This window comes from Choristoneura fumiferana, chromosome 5 (assembly GCF_025370935.1).
Source record: "Choristoneura fumiferana chromosome 5, NRCan_CFum_1, whole genome shotgun sequence".
Classification (NCBI taxonomy): Eukaryota; Metazoa; Arthropoda; class Insecta; order Lepidoptera; family Tortricidae; genus Choristoneura; species Choristoneura fumiferana.
Window position 1 is genome coordinate 17,813,725 of NC_133476.1, and position 20,662 is coordinate 17,834,386.

General features: G+C 37.6%; 2 protein-coding genes across 2 annotated transcripts; both read left to right on the forward strand.

Annotated features, from left to right (window-relative positions):
• Positions 1-1,864: 1,864 nt before the first annotated feature.
• Positions 1,865-8,825, forward strand: LOC141428293 (15-hydroxyprostaglandin dehydrogenase [NAD(+)]-like). The gene is made up of 5 exons (XM_074088206.1): positions 1,865-2,238; positions 3,745-3,984; positions 4,499-4,672; positions 6,506-6,660; positions 7,286-8,825. The coding sequence occupies exons 1-5, from the start codon at positions 2,143-2,145 to the stop codon at positions 7,431-7,433; spliced, it is 813 nt and encodes a 270-aa protein (XP_073944307.1). The 5' UTR covers positions 1,865-2,142; the 3' UTR covers positions 7,434-8,825.
• Positions 8,826-12,265: 3,440 nt separating this feature from the next.
• On the forward strand, positions 12,266-19,347 carry LOC141428294 (15-hydroxyprostaglandin dehydrogenase [NAD(+)]-like). The gene is made up of 5 exons (XM_074088207.1): positions 12,266-12,441; positions 16,073-16,312; positions 17,480-17,653; positions 18,128-18,285; positions 19,063-19,347. Exons 1-5 carry the CDS (start codon positions 12,343-12,345, stop codon positions 19,205-19,207), a joined length of 816 nt encoding a protein of 271 aa, XP_073944308.1. The 5' UTR covers positions 12,266-12,342; the 3' UTR covers positions 19,208-19,347.
• Positions 19,348-20,662: the final 1,315 nt, after the last annotated feature.

Sequence of the window (20,662 nt, forward strand, 5' to 3'; positions counted from 1 at the left end):
ATAAAAAGGTCCCGGCTCAGCATATCGCTGGTTGAAAACCAGCACTGGTCTTTCGCCGGGCCACAGGAGAGGGAAAGTCTTACAAACAAAGGAGTAAACAACATTGCAGCAAAAAAAGAAAGAGTTTACATTAGGTGATTGCCCCAAATGCTCAACAGTACATGTAATGAAAAAAATAAGAATAATTTGACACGACACACACGACACATTTAGCACGATGTCTTTGCATAGAAAGGAACGGAAAAAGATCTATGATGTTTATTGTTTCATGAAAAAAGAAGCTGATAGTGGTGCCGCAACAAATTTAAAACAATGTTTGCAACGGACTGCTGAGGCACCTAAAACTTCCGTGGCTAAAGTGAGACGAATTGTTAAAAACGCAAAAAGTTCGGAATTTGTAGCTGTTTTTCGCACACCCGGAAAAAATAAAAGGGTAAAAAATAAACCCATAACAGACATTGATAGTTTTGATCAATGTGTAATTAAACGAGCTATCCACAATTTTCATATTACTCAAAAAGAATTGCCGACTATTATATAAATTGAGTAAAAATAAAATAGAAACTACTATTAAAAAAAGCTAATACTGTTCTATAATAAACATATGACATGATTATACAATATTATAGCGAGTATTTTCGTGCGCGACGGACACCCCTGCGCAAACACATCCCCTCCACTGTCACCCAGCGCTCTTTTTACGTGAGCCGTACCCGTACCTACTGTAGTAAGCAAATTTAAAAAGTTAGAGCAGCGGACAATAATGAATTTTCATACATTCCTTATGACCTAGGCCAAGAAGTTATGTAGGGAGCCATAAATGAGAAACTTCATGTCTCCATTTCATGACATTCACGCATACATTTCCGAGCATTTTTGAGAAATAGTACATTACTGCAGAGGCCATGAAGTAAGGGATTGATGGACGAGTTCGGGGTAGACGGCCGAGTCGTAGACGAGGCCGGATAGAACGAGTCCAGCAATCCCTGTTCTGGCCGAGGCTTGTATAGTGCTTTTCTCAAACAATGTGAGGAAATATTTTGCATCCATCCATCCATCCATCGCATCGCATCGTTTCGCATCGCATCGCTTCGCATCGCATCGCATCGCTTCGCATCGCTTCGCATCGCATCGCTTCGCATCGCAGTATCGCAAATGCTTATAGAGTAGTGGTGGTTGGCTGTTCGTAATTTTTCCTTTGTCAGTTTAATGTTAGTAAGCAAATTTAAAAAGTTAGAGCAGCGGACAATAATGGATTTTCATACATACTTCATGGCCTAGGCCAAGAAGTTATGTAGGGAGGTGGTAGGGAGCCATAAATGAGAAACTTCATGTCTCCATTTCGTGACATTAACGCATACATTTCCGAGCATGTTTGAGAAAAAAATATATAACAAAATATTTTACTGCAACTCCAAAAAAATTACGGAAATAATTTTCTACCAGTTTGAAATTGGTACCAGTTTGAACCTTACCTCCATAGGCATCCGACTTCAAACTGGTAGAAAATTCTTTGAAAAATTAGGTATTATGTATTATTATGGTTTTTTTGGAGTACCTAGGTTAAATTTTTTGTTGGATATTTTTTATTTCTTCGGTACGCTGTCGCTACTTTCAAACTTTATTAGGGTAGTTAGTTTAGTTTGTTATTATTTATTTTAAAAGAGACGTAATGACTTTTTTATTTTAATCTACCCGTAGTGAACATAGACTTCTAAAGGGCTGGTACGAATTTTGATAGTCTAAGTAAACTTGAAATATATATCTATTGTAGGTACAATCTTTTGAATCAGCTGTTGTCTACCTGTTCAACATTATCTTTATTACAATTTTTAACTAATTACATCTTACCAACCCATAGAGGTACTATAATCGATTACTACCTACCTAATCATCGCACGATTAGTGATTTTAATACTTATTTAATTCATAACATTATTTTATACGACTCAGAGTTTTCTAATAACCCTAGTGCAGGCAAGTGTGTTACATAGAATTTCATAAAACATTGTATCTATCGTTATCATATATAGTTAATATATCATTGTATATATCGATACATAACACATTAACGCCATAAATATAGTGAGCACGAATCGTGGACAGCATTTTGTTCAGTGTTAAAATCGACGCTCGCTCAGAATGTACGATCTAAAGAATAAAGTGGTGTTCATCACGGGAGCCGCTAACGGGGTCGGCGCAGGAGTCGTGCGGATGCTTCTGGAAGAAGGTGTTAAGGTAGGTACACAAAGTACTTTTTTAAGGGTATAAAGATATATATTTACAATTAGGCACTAACATGTATATGATTATTTAATAACAATTAAATTGTAATTATTTTTATAAAACTATCCAGAACTTAAAATACCTACATAAAACAAAAAAAAGCTTAAAGAAATTATTCCAAATACTTATTTAACTGCCAGCTCTATAGTCCTCCGAGGTCAGAACTAACGTCCTAGACAAGTCTTTTAACACTTTTTTGTGTCTTGTGTGTCTATATAGGTACTTTATAGCCCCTTTAGGCAAGGTCCCAAAGATATTGGCAGTGTTCCCTCTTATAGCTAAACTAATTCTAAGAAATATAAAGTATAAATGTAGAAGCTATTACCCGCAAATTGCCAGCGAACAATTTGTTAACATATATACAGAAGATAGACATTCTCACAAACATTCATAAATTCACACACACAAAAAAAGTTTTAAAAGACTGGTCAAGGAGGTAGTTCTGGCCTCGGGGGACTCTAGAGCTAGAGCTAGAGATAACCGCGGTAATCTCTAGCAAAGAATTGGGATAGCTACTTATACAAAGAGGTAATGCGGCCTGCGTTTTGAGGTCCATGCCAGTGACGTCTCTTAAAGACGTGTTTGCCTTAACTTATAAATAGGAAGGTTGGTTGTTTTATTTGACAGTGGGATAATTTTGTTTGTATTTTTTCACCTCTTCTGTTCGGAAAGTTTAATTTTCATGGGTAGATAGCCAGGTGGAAAATTGCGTTTTCGTCTCTAGGGTGGAAAGTATTTTTTTTTAATTTTTCGATTAGCCACGGAGTCGAAGATAATTGAGTTACGTCAATGACACTTTTTTTCACGTTTCGGCATGGCCATCTACCTAGATACACGTCGTGACCAAGGAGCTTATATGCATACAACACTGGAGGTTGAACGCCGAACATCCGTTAGAACCCTAGAAATTTTGATCTTTATTACGTCACGGACATATTCCATCTCTTTCTTTAGTTAGGTTAACAATGAGATGAAAGTTATTCGTGAAATGTGAAAGAAGGAGATGGTATATAAAAATAAGTATTAAAGGTCAAACTTCTTCGTTCGGCGTTCAACCTCCAGTTTTGTATATAAGCTCCTTAGTCATGACCAACTCCATTTTTTTATAGTCGGCCGTGGCAAATGGCCAGTTGAAAAGGTACCTACCGTTAGAGGTTGGATATAAGTAAACTCAATTTATTATTATTCTCATTTTTTTGTAGTATTTTACTTTCCTTACAGTCGAAATGAAATGTAGAATGTCTAACTCGGATGAAATTGCCCATTTCCTCTCGAACTATTGGCGGCCGAACGAAGTGAGAGCCAGAAATAACTCGGGTGAAATGGGTCACTTTCCACCTTTGGTTATCAATCTACTATTTATTGTAAGGATATACATTGTTACTTATTGTAAATATAATTTAAATGTTATAAATAAATAAATAAATTGTTTAATAATAAACTCAATCTCTTTCGCAGCATGTAGCTGTGTTAGATATAGCCGAAGAAACGGGTTTGGCCCTCCAAGAAGAGTTGAACGCTAAATATGGCGCAGGCAAGCTGAAGTTCTACCACTGTGATGTAACTAATGAGGAGCAGTTCCTGGGAACCATGGCGGCGGTGAAGGAAGACCAGGAGTACATAGATCTTGTGATAAATAACGCGGGTATCATGAATGACAGTTTGCAGACTTTTAAGAAGGAGATATTGATCAATGTGGTATGTTAATTTTGACTTTTGTAGTGTAAGAGCTGGCCCTTAAAAGTTGAATAGATCTAAACTGAGGCCTTAGCCTTAGCTACACTTACTTCTTGGCTACTAAACGCCAAAAAGTGCTAAATAATTATTTAACCACTTTAATAATAAAAACAGTTATTTAACTACCAAAATCCAAATCAATTTAAACATATTCTATTCCACGTTTTTCCGTAATTGAGGAGTTACTATATGATAGATGCTGCCGACCATTTCGTCTGAGCCCCGAGGGATTTTTCAATTTTCTCGGGATAAAAACTGCCGTTTATTATTTACTTTCTAATGCGAGTACTTAAATGAAATAATTCTAAATATCGGCTAAGTAGTTTCGAGTTTATTCATTACAAATTAAAAAAAAAACTTCCCTCTTTAGTTATGCTTATTAGTTGAGATGTGATTTTTATGTGTTTATTAGTGTATTAGTATCCTCTACTTTCACTTTCTTTCTTGCGGTTGGTACATGTTAATTTTGTTTCAGCTGGCCCTAGTAACGGGCTCCATCAGAGCGTTAGAGCTGATGCGTAAGGACGAAGGAGGCCGCGGCGGCACCATCATCAACATAGCGTCAACCGCGGCCCTTTGCCAAATGCCGGGGCTTCCCGTCTACTGGGCCACCAAGAGCGCCGTATTGCAATTCAGCAACTGTCTCGGGGTAAGAGTTAATCGAATGTTCACAGAGATAATCGAGCTAGAGCAACGCTGGCCAAACCCAGGCCCACGGGCCACAAATTGTCCCGCCAAAGCATTTGAATTTGATCGCCAACGCGTTGATGGACCAGTTGGCTAATAGCACGACAAAAAGAGAGAGAGAGAGAATTGTTTTTATTATGTGATCATTAATATTTAGACAATAGATAAACATAAAATTGGCGTAATTAAATTAAATATTATGTAAAGGAAGGCGTTGCATTCTTTTTTTCTTGCAAAGGGCCATATATAGCTAATGCACAGTTAACATCGGGAAAAATCGTCATAATCTTATAAAATAGCTTCAGGCTCTACTAATAATGCTGAAATGCGATAACAATTTACAACTCTTTACAGGGGTGTTAATTAAACTAATCCAAATAATTTATTGAATTGCGTAGGTCCATATCAACGAACTGAAACAATTACATAATTATATTGACAACTAGCTATTGCCCGCGGCTTTGCCCTCGTGGAGTTCGGTTATCGCGCGCTGTTCCCTCGGGAACTAACACTAACTTAACATATGTTAAGTCGAGAAAAAAAACACACTTAAGTACCCACTTTACGTGCAGGGCCACTGTTAGCGTAGTTCCATATAATATATCTACTCATGCAAAATTACAGATTTCTAGCATTAACAATCTCTCAGCTAAGCCACGAAAGCGGACATGCCGATAGGCCGATACTATAAGGGTTCCTTGTAGGACTAGGCACAGAGCACTAAAAAGATGATGTGATTTTTTTGCATCACAGCTAGGAACACTTCCGAAAACAGTTCATCTGTTTGAGGACTAAGTACTTATAAGAGTTCTTCTTTTTTCATCGGAAGTTGAACAATACGATGTAGTGTGGAGTCGTTTTACAGTGGTTTCACACGTGCTTTATAATATTACCTAAGCAGTCAACGCGCTGATTGATGTAGTAGCGCAATGCAACACTGTATACCTAATGCTCGCATCCGTTGAAGTTGTAAAATGTAACTTCTCGCAATGTCCTGCGTCGGTAGTCAGGGCCATTCGTAAGACCCCTGCACTAATTCACCTGCGATCGCTGTTTCCTAGCACTTTGTTTTGCTTCCGATCGGCCTTCAATTTCAATCAGATTTCACGAAGTTTGTTCGATTAAACAAATAATGCAAACTCCCTGCTTCATTTATTTTCTTCTGACTTTTCATGATATTTCTAGGTGCTATTAAACCTGGCATGGACCTTATCAAAATCGAAATGTTCTAGTCACCATCATCGTTCATACTTATACTCCTTGAACACAAGGGAAGGATTGAGCCCGTAGGCGTGCATGTGGCGACGATGTCGTATACTGTAGTCTTTGTCGTACGCAAACGCAAACTACAATGAGGGCTATCGTTTTTTGTCTTACTAGATGGCGCCACTGTTACGTGAGGTTCTAAAAGTGGCTTTCAAAGCCTGTTATCACGGGCGTGAAAACAAAGTTTAGATTAAAATCATATTTAATACATCCCACTTGCTCGTTTGCCATCCAGTCGAATAAAAAAAAACTTAAAACCGCCATATTTAATTTCAGGTAATGCAAAATATTCACAAAACTATGAAAATTATAAATAAACCCGCGTAGCTCACCCAAAAACTATGTGATTTGACATTTCGGAGACCTCACGCTACACTAGCGCCTCTAGCGGCGAACTCATACGTAATAGCCCTCATTGACCCAACGCACGCCTATAGCTTCATAAATAGTCAGGTTCTCTAACTACTAGACCCATTCGTCAAGTATTAGGTATTCTATTTTTTTTGTTACATTTTTTTTTTATCTACAGCTAGATGAATACTACAACAGAACAGACGTCCGTGTGCTGACAGTATGTTTCGGCCCTACTGACACGGCACTGCTCTCGCCCCAGAAACTTGGCTCTTTCGACACATTTACCGACGCCAACTTAGGTGAATGGATGACGAGTACGCCTGCTCAGAAGTAAGTGTAAATCGTCATCTCCAACACATACAAGTAAAGGTAGAGTCGAAGAAGATAAATCGCGCACCAGGATCATGTTGACATTCTAGTACCTACGTGATTCAGTTTTCTCACAGTTTCCTCTCAGTTTGATACAGAAGTCTGGGAATAAGAGAACTGTAATTCTAACGCCATGCCACTTGACATTTACCTACCTAACTTGGAGGGCTGGAGGCATTTACCCAATAATGGATCTGTTGATAGTGCCGGAAGCAAAGCCCTGAAACTTCAAGAGAGAACAACGTGACCTAGCTGTGTTTGGGCTTGCTAATAGTGTTAGGGTGCACTTTGACCAAAAACGGTATCCAAGGTCACGCTGCTTTACCAATAGAGTATATTTTTTTTAGCTTTTCGATTATTCTATTGGTTATTTGTCTCCAGTACACTATAATGTAAGGATTTGTGTATTAGTCAGTTTGTAAGCAGGGAACAATCTTAAAAACCGATCTTAAAAAATATTTTACTCGTAGAAAATTACTTATTTATGCCTTGAAATATCCCAAGGAACAGCTATATATAAGACACGAGTGGGAAATCGGAGAAGAAATTCTTATAATGTACCTATAGTTACCTAATTACATTTCAGAATGGAATCAGCAGCCAAAGGCGTCATAGATGCTTACAAATTCGGCAAGAGCGGCAGTACTTGGCTGGCGACCAGAGATGAAGAACCCAAAGATATCACTGCCGATATCAAGAAGGCCTACGAAGTACTTACCGTCCACGCTATTTAGTATTGCAGATACGATAGCCTTTATCAACAAAATATGAGGTGAAGCAAGGGTGAAGCTATAACACAAGCCTTGCTTCCTTTGGGACTAGGTTAGTTGGTGTCAAGTGTTCCGTAATATTTATGCTAGGTAAATACTGTAACACGCTTTCGAAAAGTTTTCTTCACAAATTTTTATTCAAGATGATATCAATAACTTTGAAGCGTTATACAACACATGGACATAGGTAAACATGGACCTTAAGAAAGGGGACGACCATAAATTGTGTGATTCGTTTATGGGGGGGAGGAGGTAGATCCTGTAGAAGAATCTGACGGAAGGGTGAAGGGGAGGCTTCCGAAAAGATTACGTAATTAATTATTTCCAAAAAACAGTACCAAATTGCGACATGATTAGTGTAATTAACTCAGCTGAATCCTAAATGCAATCATGCATAGGTGACATAGATACTAACGAACTGACATGAAAATGGAGGTGGGATTGTCGTAAAATCGACCTCGATAAAATTCACCTCGGTTGACATTGGTGAACCTCGATTAAAAATTGTTGAAAAACTTTTACCTACATGGCTGTTCATTCGACCTTACCCAACAACTTCACTGCACTGGCTAAAATATTACAGATTCATTTTGTCACTTTTTTTTATAAGGTTGACGTTCAAGTGCGGATGCGATTTGCGGGCGAGTTGAAAGCGAGGCAAGCGCGCAGCGACCTCGCTGCAAACGCGTAACGATTTCTCTGCGAGCACCGCGAGTGTGTAACGATTTAGCTGCGACGCCATACTGAGTTTCTCGCGAACGTAGCGAATTCGTTGGGCGCTCGCGACGAAAACGTTACGCGCTCAATTCGCTTTCAACTCGCTCGCAAATCGCCAGTGTGGTAAGGCACTTATTATTTATCTAATACACTCGTAATCATATCATTTTCACCACTTCTTTCTCTCAGACGGTAAAGGATCAGTCAGGGTACTTATAAAGAGAGTTGAATGCAAGCGCGAGCGCCCGCGCGATAGTCAAAGCGGCCTCTAGCAAATCATAGTCCTAGTAGTATATTAAGTAGCGTGTTCAACAATAGTACATTATTTTACACAGGCAATTCGTATCTCGGTTTTAAACAGTTTTATTAAGCTTGCCTTGATAAAGGGATGCAGTTGGTTGGCAGCTTCGTTGATTGTTAAGTTTGGACGACCGGAAAAATTAGTAAGAAAATAATAAAATAACATTTAAAAATAATAATTTAGGTACTTTATTGCGCCGCATCTTAGAGGATCGAACCGTTAGACTCGGGTTTATTTTAAATGTGCATTGATAATGTTTCTGACTGTTTTTTTTCTAAGGCATTAAGGATATTGTATTAAAATTATGGTTGATAAATAAATAAATTATTTACTAAACATCGTTGTACTTTTCTATTCATTTCTATCTAAACACGCGGTAGCGTGTCAAGCTAAGTTCAAGCTAACAGAACTGGCGAGCAGCACTGAAATTGATTTATAACAATGTAAAACATTTTATAACAACTTAAAATATAATTTCTTCTTAAGTATAACTTAAGATAATTTATAAGCCTAAGATCGGACTTGGCTAGTTTTCATATACGAATTATATTATAACCTTCGCAAGTTCTGAAGCTGTAAGTTCTTATTTTGGTAGAAAGTAGCCATCGAACATAGGGCTCTTCCATGACTGTTTTAGGTACTTAATAATTCGTATATGAGAACTAGCCAAGTCCGATCTTGGCTTCAATATATTATCTTAACTTTTAAGAAGAAATTATATTTTAAGTTGTTATAAATAAAATAGGTGCGCCAAAGTTCATATAAAATTGCAAATTCGATTATTGAAAATAGAAGCATTAAAATTTTATGTTAGACGACAATCATTGGCACTCTACAATTACTTCAGAAGTGCCATCGGCTCAAGGTTTCAACAGCTAATTTGGTATTGCGTATATTGCCAATAAAGGCCAAGTGATTTTGCTTATTGTAGGTCACTTAGCAAAAAAGAGGTCAACCGGGGTTGAACCCCTCTGCTTGAGAGGCGATGGGTCAAACCACTAGGCCACCACGGCTTATACTCAGAATTTATTATACTCATAATTTCATTCAACATAAATACCTCTATTACTACAATTTATGTCTACATCACTATTCAACATATCGATTTCAGGCAATAACATTTGGTATTATATATACTTTAAAATATACCTTTGTTTATTCATAATCTATCCACAGATAAATGCAAGTCAATTCTATTGATTTGCATTTGAAGCTCTGTATAAAAACGACTTACTTGTGACGTCACGTGACAGCTGTCAGTGTTTTTTACTTTTTGCATCTTGATTGGACATCCTACCGTCCGTCCTCTTGCGCTCTGACTCTCGCATTGTCATGTTGTGTCCTAAACCTAAATCTATTTGTATTTGGTAAATCGGCTATCATAGTATTGTAAAGACCTAATATTATTAAACTACAAGTTCATCTGTTGATCTTCGTGATTTTATTATGTTGCTCGCTAATTTCTTCCCTCTATTTACGTGATTCAGGCACTAAAATAAAAAAAACAGAAATGCAAGCCAGTTAGCCAGTTACTTGTGACTCACGTTTGTGCTGCAAAATCCTACTCTAAATGTTGTGTCCTAAACCTAAATCTATGGGTAAATCGGCACAGTATTGTAAAACCCTACAAGTTCATCTGTTGATCCGTGAAATCCTGGATTCACGCAGTTCAAAATGTAAAAAAAAGCCAGAAATGCCAGTTAGCTTAGAACTGTGACTTCACAAAACCTAAATGCTGCCAAAAAAAGGGTTAGGTTAAGTTAGAACTACGATGACTATATAAAATAATTTAATAAATAAAAAATAAACTCCCAAATAACATTATGCGTGTAGGTAAAATATCAGTAATGACATTATGAGTAAAAAAAATCGAAATATTGATCCCTAGCGCAGCTTCGCACGAGTAAATTATTAGATACAGCAGTTGAATTGAAATTCCGGGATTTTATTAAATTCTCGTGGGAATTCCCTAAAATTACATCGTGGTTTTCACTGACGTTAAATTAAAAAACCCATGCCAAATTTTATGACTCTAAACCTAGCGGTTGTTATTTTGAGATTTTATCCCTATCCCGTGGGAATATCGGGATAAAAAGTAGCCTAAGTATGTGTTATTCCAGATGTCCAGCTATCTACATATATACCAAATTTCATGACTCTAAACCTAGCGGTTATTAGTTCGAGATTTTATCCCTATCCCGTGGGAAAATTGGGATAAAAAGTAGCCTATGTGTTATTCCAGACGTCCAGCTATACATACCAAGCACATACCAAATTTCATGACTCTAAACTCAGTGGTTGTTATTTAGAGATTTTTTCCCTATCCCGTGGGAATATCGGGATAAAAAGTAGCCTGTGTTATTCCAGATTAGTAGGATTAGGAACTATGTAGGTAGTAGTAAAAATAATTATTTTAAAAATATATGGACCCTTATAAAATATTTTTATTGTTATAAATAAGTTTCAGGACTGACCATTGAACTTGGCACCCATTTAGATCTCACTTCTTTCGTCGTTAAAGTCAACCAATTAAGGCATATATATATCATAATTTGCCCGCGGCTCCGCCCGCGTGGTATTCGGTTATCGCGCGCTGTTCCCTCGGGAATTGTGCATTTTTCCGGGATAAAAAGTAGCCTATGTCACTCTCGGGCCCATAAACTATCTCTATGCCAAAAATCACGTCGATCAGTCGCTCCGTTACGGCGTGAAAGACGGACAAACAAACAAACACACTTTCGCATTTATAATATTATTATGGATTGAACTTGGCTCTCATTTCACATTCATGTTTTGTTAGAATAATATACCTACACCGTGGGCCCACCTTTACCAACATTTTTAGTCTCGCATTCCTGAGCCAATATTGAGACAAAAGTTTCCTCGGATCCCTCTAGCACGAGTCAGGCTTGCTCTTGACCTATTTTTTAGGGTTCCGTAGCTTAGTTGGTAAAAACGGAATCCTTATAGATCCCGCTTTTGCCAACTGAGACACGGATCATAGCTTAGGTACTTATAGGATAATTTTGATATCCGTACTTCTGTCTGTCTGGATGTTCATACGTCATGCCGTCTGTCAAGAACGTTTTCCTCGGGAACGCGTGGAGGTATCAAACTAAAATTAATATCAAACACAGGTCTATATCCCTTAGACTCAAACTTAGCTTAAACTTCTAAGTCAACGTAATTAATAGTTACAGTCATTAATCAAGGGGTTTCCATAGAAAACACAAGGGAATCGAAACCTATAGGGTACCTACTTTCACTTGTCTTAGAAACTTGTTTAGTATGAAAATAGGTCTTATACTTACATAACCAACCAATATAAAAATCTTTATTTTTTATTTTTTTGTCTGTCTATCCATGTCGGTAACCATCTAAAATTATCCCACACTGCATACCTACATTTTACTTGGGATCAGGGTTTTGATAACACTGCATATTAATAATTAGATACTACCTACAAATTTGTACGGAACTCTCGGTGCGCAAGATCGACTCGCACTTGGCCGGGTTTTTTTTTTAATTGCAATTAATGTAATAATTTAAGTCAACTACACTAAATTTTTCTTTGTTTATCTCCAACATCGCACACATGATATATTTTTTGCAAACTCACTTTATTGTCAATGTCATGACAACATTATAAAATATAATTTATAATTTCATGTATTGTCCTGTCACCCTTAACTTGTGGTTGTACAATAGCAAACTACCGAATAATCAAGTGGGGGGCTTATCGCTCCTCGATGCTTCGTAGGTTAAAAACGACGCAAGCCAAGTTAGTTAGCCAGTTGCCGCGTTGGCCGGGCAGAACGAAGACGACTCACTCACTCACTCACTGACTCACTAAAGATGTCTCACAACCTCAAAGGCAAGGTGGCGTTGGTGACCGGCGCCGCCAATGGAGTGGGTGCAGGGGTCGCCCGGATGCTTCTCGACGAGGGCGCAAAGGTGCCGTATTTCTTGTTTACAGTTTTTTTAGGGTTCCGTAGTCAACTAAGAACTCTTATAGTTTCGCCATGTCTGTCCGTCTGTCTGTCTGACCGCGGCTAAACTCAGAGACCGTTATTACTAGAAAGCTGTAAATTGTAAAATAAAAAAAGCTAAAAAAAATTTTTTAGGGTTCCATTGACGACAAGTGGGGGTGGTTTTTTTGTAGACTAATGCTATAGTGTGGAGTATCGTTATATATACTTAGGTCTTTTAAAACCATTGGGGGGTTGCTGAGACGATTTTTCGATTCAGTGATCTGTTTGTGAAATATTCAAATCGTCCCCCTAATAAAATCTAAACTGGTGGGTGGAATTTTTAAGTTCAGGATGGTAGTAAGTAGGTACTTATATCAAATTAACAAGGAAAATTATAACGGCTAATATTGCTTGAGAATTATTAAGTATATGTTTTGGTTCCAACGGAAGACCAGCGTGAAGCGTCGGCCGCTGACCATATCGTGATAAAACTTGTTTCGATTTCCGTCCGTGTTTCTTTTTTCTCTGCTTTCTAAATGTCACGAATAAATGTTTTTCTTTCTTTCTTTCTTACAATAAATACACAATACAATACAAACTCTTTATTGTACACCAGACATAGTAAGCGATACAGAATACAGATACCCAGAGAAAAAAATTACAAGGTGAGCAATAGGCGGCCTTATCGCTTAAGAGCGATCTCTTCCAGGCAACCTTTTTTACAGAAAGAAGGAAGGACTAGTTTACAACAGGTGGTGCATCAAAAGTAGATCAGAAAATTGAAACGTAACAGCAATACATCTACGAATACTTATATAATTATATCGTACATATAATATCTTTCTTATTAGTAGTTTAAGAGTACATAGCAGCCTTAGGTATAAAATATACCTACTTACACCTAAACTTGGAAGATTCCGTACACACTACGAAATCCTTAGGAAAATATTAGGTAGGTACTTGATTTTTTCGTAATAGCTACGGAACCCTATCTTGGGCGTGTCCGACACGCTCTTGGCCTGTTTTTATAAACAAAGTTTTGCAACGAGTTCAAAAACACTAGGGTTGGTTTTCATACTTTTTGGACTCAAGCAATCATACTAATAAACTACTAATATCATAAATGTGAAACTTTGTGAGTGTGTTTGCGTGCATATGGGTGTGTCTGTGTTGGTATCCTACCTCTTCACATAATTATTGTTTGCCAAATGTTTCATTTTTCAACTATAGAATTTCTCCGACACCAAAAATTTTTCACAGTGTTTTTCTTATGGTTTTATTGACAGTAGGTTAGGTTAGGTTTGTTTTATGAAAGTTCCGAAAATAATATGGTTTCAGAGAAAATCATGACTTGGGAAATCAATTATTTGGGAAATGGAACATCCGGGAAAAAATAATTGTGTGAAAAGGCAGAGAACCGTCTGTTCCTTACTCCTTTGTGTTTTTTTAGAATTAGTCTTTATCGGTTTGTCTCAGCATTTGTTCGTACTTAGGAACGGCTAAAACCCATATAAATGGGGCTTCCATTAATGTGTTGTGGTTTTCTTAGATTAACATTTAGTGTTTATTTCCTTTGAATCGGTGCACAAAAAAAACCGGCCAAGAGCGTGTCATACACGCCCAAAATAGGGTTCCGTAGCCATTACGAAAAAATTAAGTAAGTAATATTTTTATTTTATTTTATACGGAATCTTTCAAGTTTAGGTATTTTTATACCTTAGGCTGCGATTTAAGAGTAAAACTACTTTTAGAGGGGGAGGGACGTTCGATTATCCTGAAAATTTGCACTTTAAAGTTGAATATTACGCAAACATATCACTGAAACGAAAAATCGTCTTAGCAAACCCCTGGTTTTAAAAGACCTATCCAACGTTACCCCACACTATAGGGTTGGATGAGAAAAAAAAATCCTCACTTTACGTCTATGGGAGACGTCCTAAAAAAATTATTTTATTTTTTATTGTACCATTTTGTCGACATAGTTTACATATATATCCGTGCAACAGCTTTCTAGATTGATAGTCCCTAAGCAAAGCCGCGGACGGACGGACAGACAGACAGACAGACATGGCGAAACTATAAGGGTTCCATTTTTGCCATTTTGGCTCCGGAACCCTAAAAAACGGAAATGCAAAGAATATCATTGAACAGTTTTGGAAGAATTGATGTTAGTAGGTATGGCTGAAACTTTAACAGTATAAAGTTTTGGTTAAACGTAGTCTGTAGAATTATGATGATTGAACGTTTTTATGTAGGTATACAAAGCTAAAAAAATATAACATCTAAGGTGTTTAAATGCGTAACCAACATAAGATGAGATCACATGACTATGGTTAAGCATATCCAATAGAGTTTAGCTACGGTCGGACGGTATGTATGAACGGGGCGCCGCGAGACTGGTTCTCCTGCAGGGCTACTACAATGCATTAGGAAGGCCAGAGGGCCTACTCCGAAGTTCGAAAATCGAAATTCGTATCGTACCGTCCCTCTCACTCTCGTATTAAATAGAACAAGTGGCAGAGGAAGCGCACGACACGAACTTCGAGTTTCGAATTTCATAGTAGCCCTGCAGAGAACCAGCCCCGCGGCTCTCCGTTCATACATAGGTACCTACCGTCCGAAGCGAATGAAAGCTATCGCCGAATGTAGGGAAAACACAAGACCTTTTAATAAAATAGAAGAGACTGGCATTAGTGGACACGAGGTGCCTTGTTCAGGCACCGTAAGTAACTTGGGTCTCACCATGTCAGGACTCTCTCACTCTCATTCAAGCATCTCGCGAGATCCATTTAGGTATCTCATCACGCTATAAGTGTTAAGTCAATTATTTGTAAACTGCTAAACAGTCAAAACAATAACTGGCTGAGATGATGAAGTCCACGCGGACGAAGTCGCGGGCACAGCTAGTGTATTGATAATTGTCAAATTTCATGTCAATATGACTTTTAGAATCGAATGAAAATTAGATCATTAGATTTGATCTCATACTTAATTCGATGCAAATCGATCTAATAGCGTGGTAAAAGGAATAGTTTCAAGTTAATTGTAAAAACGTACCTACTTATGTGGTGGAGTTGAGATGGGACTATTCCGTCAGAGAGATTTAATTAATAGCTCTACTGGCGAAATAGCCCAGCTAGACCGTAAACAAGTACTTATTTTGAAATACATGTGTATCATCATGAGATCATCATCAAGTATATAGATTCTTTATTTGGGTAATCTGCGTTTTGTGCCCACCCGCTGGGCAAAGGCTAGGCTAGGCTTTCACTTCACAGAGTATCCAGAGCACATAATAAAATAATAGTACCTACTACGTATCCAGAGCTTTATTCGACCACTCGCTCAGTTCTGCATCCAAGCCGTCCCACACCTACTTAAATCGTTACTAGTATTGTAAATGTGAAAGTAACTGTCTGTCTGTCTGTTACTCCTTCTCGCTAAAATCGCTGAAACTTAGTATGGAGATAGATTGAGACCATAAGAAGGGCATAGGATAGCTTCATCCCGGAAAATTGTATACTTACTTAGTTCCTGCGAGATGACGAATTCTTCGCAAACGAACTCGCGGGTAACAGCTAGTAGTTATTATATGTATATTTATTCTTTTGCAGCACGTCGCCATCCTAGACATTGATGAAACTGCTGGCATTGCCTTCCAAAACGAACTGAACGCAAAATACGGAGCTGGCAAGGCAAAGTTCTACCGGGTAGACGTGACGAATGATGAGCAGCTGTTTGCGGCGTTCTATGCCACAGCGGGAGAGCAGGAGGGGCTGGACTTGGTGGTCAACAACGCGGGAATCATGAACGACGCGCCCCATATATACAAGAAGGAGATTGGAATCAATGTGGTAAGTCTATCACAGTCTAAAAAAAATTTGTTTGTTCGTAATATTATTGTGATTGATGTAATCAAGCATCACGAGCCTAACAAGACGTTAGTTGAATCAAATATAGATGATTTAAATGAACGAGTCAACTGTATTGTTTTAACTATTAAGTATTATAAATAGGCAACTAAGATCTTATTAAACCTAATTATTTAAAATAATCTACTTAATCAAACAAGTAAGTACCTAAATAAATAATGATAGTTCAACAAATATATTTGTTAAAATTGACAGAGTATCTAGTTAGATTGTTAGTTCAAACACAAATACACGTGCTGTCATTATATACCTAACTAATCACCATTTGTTGATTTGTTTAATATCATTTTATGAATTAAATTCGGGTTTGGTTCCGCGTACCTTGAAATAGAAATAGAAATAAGTATATTTTATTTGCATGTAATGTTATTACAATAAATGACGTTTGCAATTAATTTAACGAAACTCGATATTTGGGTACAGTTACCTGCGCCATGATCATCGTCGTCGTTGCGTCGTGACTTCTCGTGCGTGATCTTGGCGCATGCAACTGTGCCAAAATATCGAGTTTCGTTAAAATCAAGGTACGCGGAACAAAACCCAAATTTAATTCATAAATTAGTAATGACCGCGATAATCTAAAATATTGTGTTTAATATCATGTTTGTTTTAATTAATTTGACGCCAACTTGGCATTCATTTTTTAGAGTGCATACTTTTGCAACCATAAAATCGCTAACCTAACCTAACCAAAGAGAACACCGTAGGTTACCCTACGCGCTTAGTTGTTTAATTGAGACAGTCAGAGTCAGAGTCAGTAGATACTTTGAGTAGTAAGATCTATTTCATCATCAGATCTTTCCAAAGTTTCAGAACTTACCTTTTATTTTGCTATTTATTATGAAACAGAGCGGAACAAATATAAACAGTACCTACCTAGACTTGGGTACTGATAAATTAAACAACAATGAATTTTCGATTATAAGGGCCTATTCCACCACATATTGATTAATTTTATGTGAAAGATATTTTAAATGCCGTCTCAGTTTGTTTCGTCCGAAATAACAAAGACGGAAATCAATCAATCAATCAGTGATGTGATGAAAAAGGCCCTAAAGGAGATTAAATGAAAACACTTAATTTTGTCAGACCGCCCTCGTGACGAGCACTTTAAAAGCCTTGGAGTTGATGCGTAAAGACGACGGTGGAAAGGGAGGCACGGTCATCAACATCGCTTCCGTTGCTGGCTTGTGCCAGTTGTCCGTCATGCCCATCTACTGGGCCACCAAAGCCGCAGTTATCCAGTTTAGCAACTGTATCGGTGTAAGTAAAAAACGTATCTAATCAGGCAAACAAGTTCCGGGACAAGAGAGAGCCGACCAATTAAAAATTTCATTTTTAATGCAAGCTTTTTTTGCTGACTGTACTTTTTGTTGACTGTACTTATATTGTCATCCAAACTACATTTGCTTCCATCCTGTGGAGACGATCTTGGCTGGACTACCAGGATGTCACTACCAGATTATTGTATTGTCACGCAATTTAAGTAAGTATACCAAAGTCAAACCAACTACTGGAAGTTGGTCGAATTTAACTTGCAAGATTTGATACAGACAGACAGACAACGGGACAGGTGAAACTAAATAAAAGCTTGTAAAAAGAAGGGGGTCACTCACCGCTTATAAAAATAAAATCGGCCCCGCCGTTATCGAGTAATCGGGGAACACGGACAGGACGAAACTATAAGGGTTCCGTTTTTGTCACTTTGACTTAAACTACCTTAAAAACTTGTTACAGAAAGAAGATTACTATGAGAAGACGGGCGTACGAGTGGTGGTGGTCTGCTTCGGCGCCACCGACACGGCCCTTATCACTCCGCAGAAGTTGGGCTCCCTCGACAAACACTCCGATGGAGAAAGCATTGCAAGCTTAGTGGAGAAGCATGATGTCCAACGGTATGTTTGATGTCATCAGTGATTAATATTGAAGGGCTGTTGTAACTATAAGGCAATTTAAACTATTCTTGTTAAACTTCGATATTATTTTGAATAGCCCCACTATTGCATTGCCCCTACTCACTTAATCAATTCAACAAATAATACTTAGATTTAATAGTACATTGTGTCTTAGGGGCGGTAAATAAGGAATTACGAACGAGAGTCTATTAGCCCGAAGTCGAAGACTGAGGGCTTTAATGAGTCGATGTTCGTAATTCTTGTACCGCCCCCGTGCGACAAACAATGTTTTTTTATCAAATTTGCGAGTAAAATTGTATATTCATCAAATATTGCCAAATTTTTCAAATATTGCCGATACCGGTGACTACGCCCTTGGCAACGGGCTGAAAAGTCACGAACGGGAAGACGAAGCGTGAGCAGGCCTCCCACGAGGTGGACTGACGACATCGTGAGAGTTGCCGGCACCCTGTGGATGCAAGTGGCGAGTTGTGGCGTCCTAAAGGGAAGGGATTTGTTCAGCAGTAAACGTCTTCCGGCTGGTGATGGTGATGATATGTAAAAAAATCGCTAATACGAGTAGGTAATATTTGAGATGGAAGATCTTGTCGGTGGAGTAACCGCCACTCCGCACGGTTTTCAGCCAGCTGTTTGACTTCTTAATGCGACACGACACCCATCTTTCTCCTTCACTTCCCAATCTTGTCCTTCCTCTGCCTCGTTTTCCTTGTCCCATTTTGCCTTTCTAATTAAATAAATTAAAATTATTTTCAACAGAATGGAGTCAGCAGCAAAGGGAGTGATCGATGCGTACAAGAAGGGCGCCAGCGGGAGCACTTGGGTGGCGTCCCGGGACCTGCCCGCAGTGGATATCACCGACAACGTCGACCGCGCTTACCAGATCTTGGGAGAACACAATTAAACAATTTTTTATGAAACTCACTGACTGAAAAACTAAAGAGGGATCAGATATTAGTTCAAAATTCTAAAGACTTCAATTGGTCTCTGTCTCTCTCCTAAAAGTCTAGGTTAAGATTAAGGAATAAAATAATTTGTTACTCATATCGTTGTGTTAACTTACATTCTGTTGCCTAGTAATAATTTTCTTGCCTATTTGGATTTAGTTCTTATTTTAGTGAACGGAAGCAGTGTAACATTATTAATTATCAGTACTTATTGTATTTTTTTATATAATAAGTCCTATCTACAACAGGCGTCATCCCAAACCACCTACACCATAGCTTAAAATTATTAGGCATAAAATCACACGTTTACACAATTTTACAAAAAGCCGCAATACTTAATACATGCAGAATAGTGAGAAAGTTCCTGCAACTAGACCCTGAAAATAGCCCTCAGCAATCTTCTTAAAAAATATTTATTCTACAACTCTTGCTACATTTACTTAGTGGATAACCCGTAAATGTAGTTAATACCAGCCTAAAGCTGAGAAAAACCAATCCTTCAATAATAATAATAATAATAAAGCCTCATTTATTTCCTTAATAACCATAATTCAGACAATAATAATTTAACAATAATTTCATAACAATTTTATATTAATCTCATAGCAATTTTTATAATAATTTCATGTCATGCATCACTAATATTTGGATTATTGATATTTAAATATATATATATTATTAAGGACCTCTCTACGAGTAAAGGCCTCCTCCATGTCCATCCATTTAACTCTATCTGCTGCTTTTGGAATCCAGTTCTTGCCGGCTATTTTATTTATCTCGTCTGTCCATCTTTCTTTTGGTCGTCCTCTGTTTCGTTTATTATTTGGCCCTATCCATGTAGTTACTTTGTTTGTCCATTTACTTTTGATCATACGTGCCACGTGACCAGCCCATTTCCACTTTAATTTCTTACAATGTTCTAAGGCATCTATTACATTTGCTATCTCAAATTTTGTTATCTTTTTTATATATTATTTTTTATATTTCGATAAAAGTCATCATTCGGGTAGGTATACGTACGCTACGCCATTCTGAATTAGAAAATAATGTTTTTAAATTATCCGAATACTTATATTAAAAAATATGCATTAAAATGTCCAAGGGACGTTTTCATAGGTACCTACCTATGGCCATAAAATAAATAAAATATCTCCTAGTATCGCTGAAATTTTGGCTCATTTACTATGATCATTGGCCAAAGGCCAAAATATAGACTCGACTCTCTCTGCCTTAAGTTCGATGGCCATAAAATAAATAATGAATATCTCTGAAGCTAAGTACCAAATATCTTTTAAGATAGTAATCTAAATACGTTGATTATAATATTATAAAAGACGCAGCCGAATTCGTGAGTAGTTAAAACACTGGGCGGCCAGAGCGAAGTTGATTGACTAAATCACTGACTAAAAATG

Coding starts and splice junctions, on each gene's coding strand:
- LOC141428293 (XM_074088206.1), top strand. CDS start 2,143: ATGTACGATCTAAAGAATAAAGTGGTGTTCATCACGGGAGCCGCTAAC. Junction 4,673..6,505: donor AATTCAGCAACTGTCTCGGG/GTAAGAGTTAAT, acceptor TTTTATCTACAG/CTAGATGAATACTACAACAG. Junction 6,661..7,285: donor ACGAGTACGCCTGCTCAGAA/GTAAGTGTAAAT, acceptor ATTACATTTCAG/AATGGAATCAGCAGCCAAAG.
- LOC141428294 (XM_074088207.1), top strand. CDS start 12,343: ATGTCTCACAACCTCAAAGGCAAGGTGGCGTTGGTGACCGGCGCCGCC. Junction 12,442..16,072: donor TTCTCGACGAGGGCGCAAAG/GTGCCGTATTTC, acceptor ATTCTTTTGCAG/CACGTCGCCATCCTAGACAT. Junction 16,313..17,479: donor AGGAGATTGGAATCAATGTG/GTAAGTCTATCA, acceptor TAATTTTGTCAG/ACCGCCCTCGTGACGAGCAC.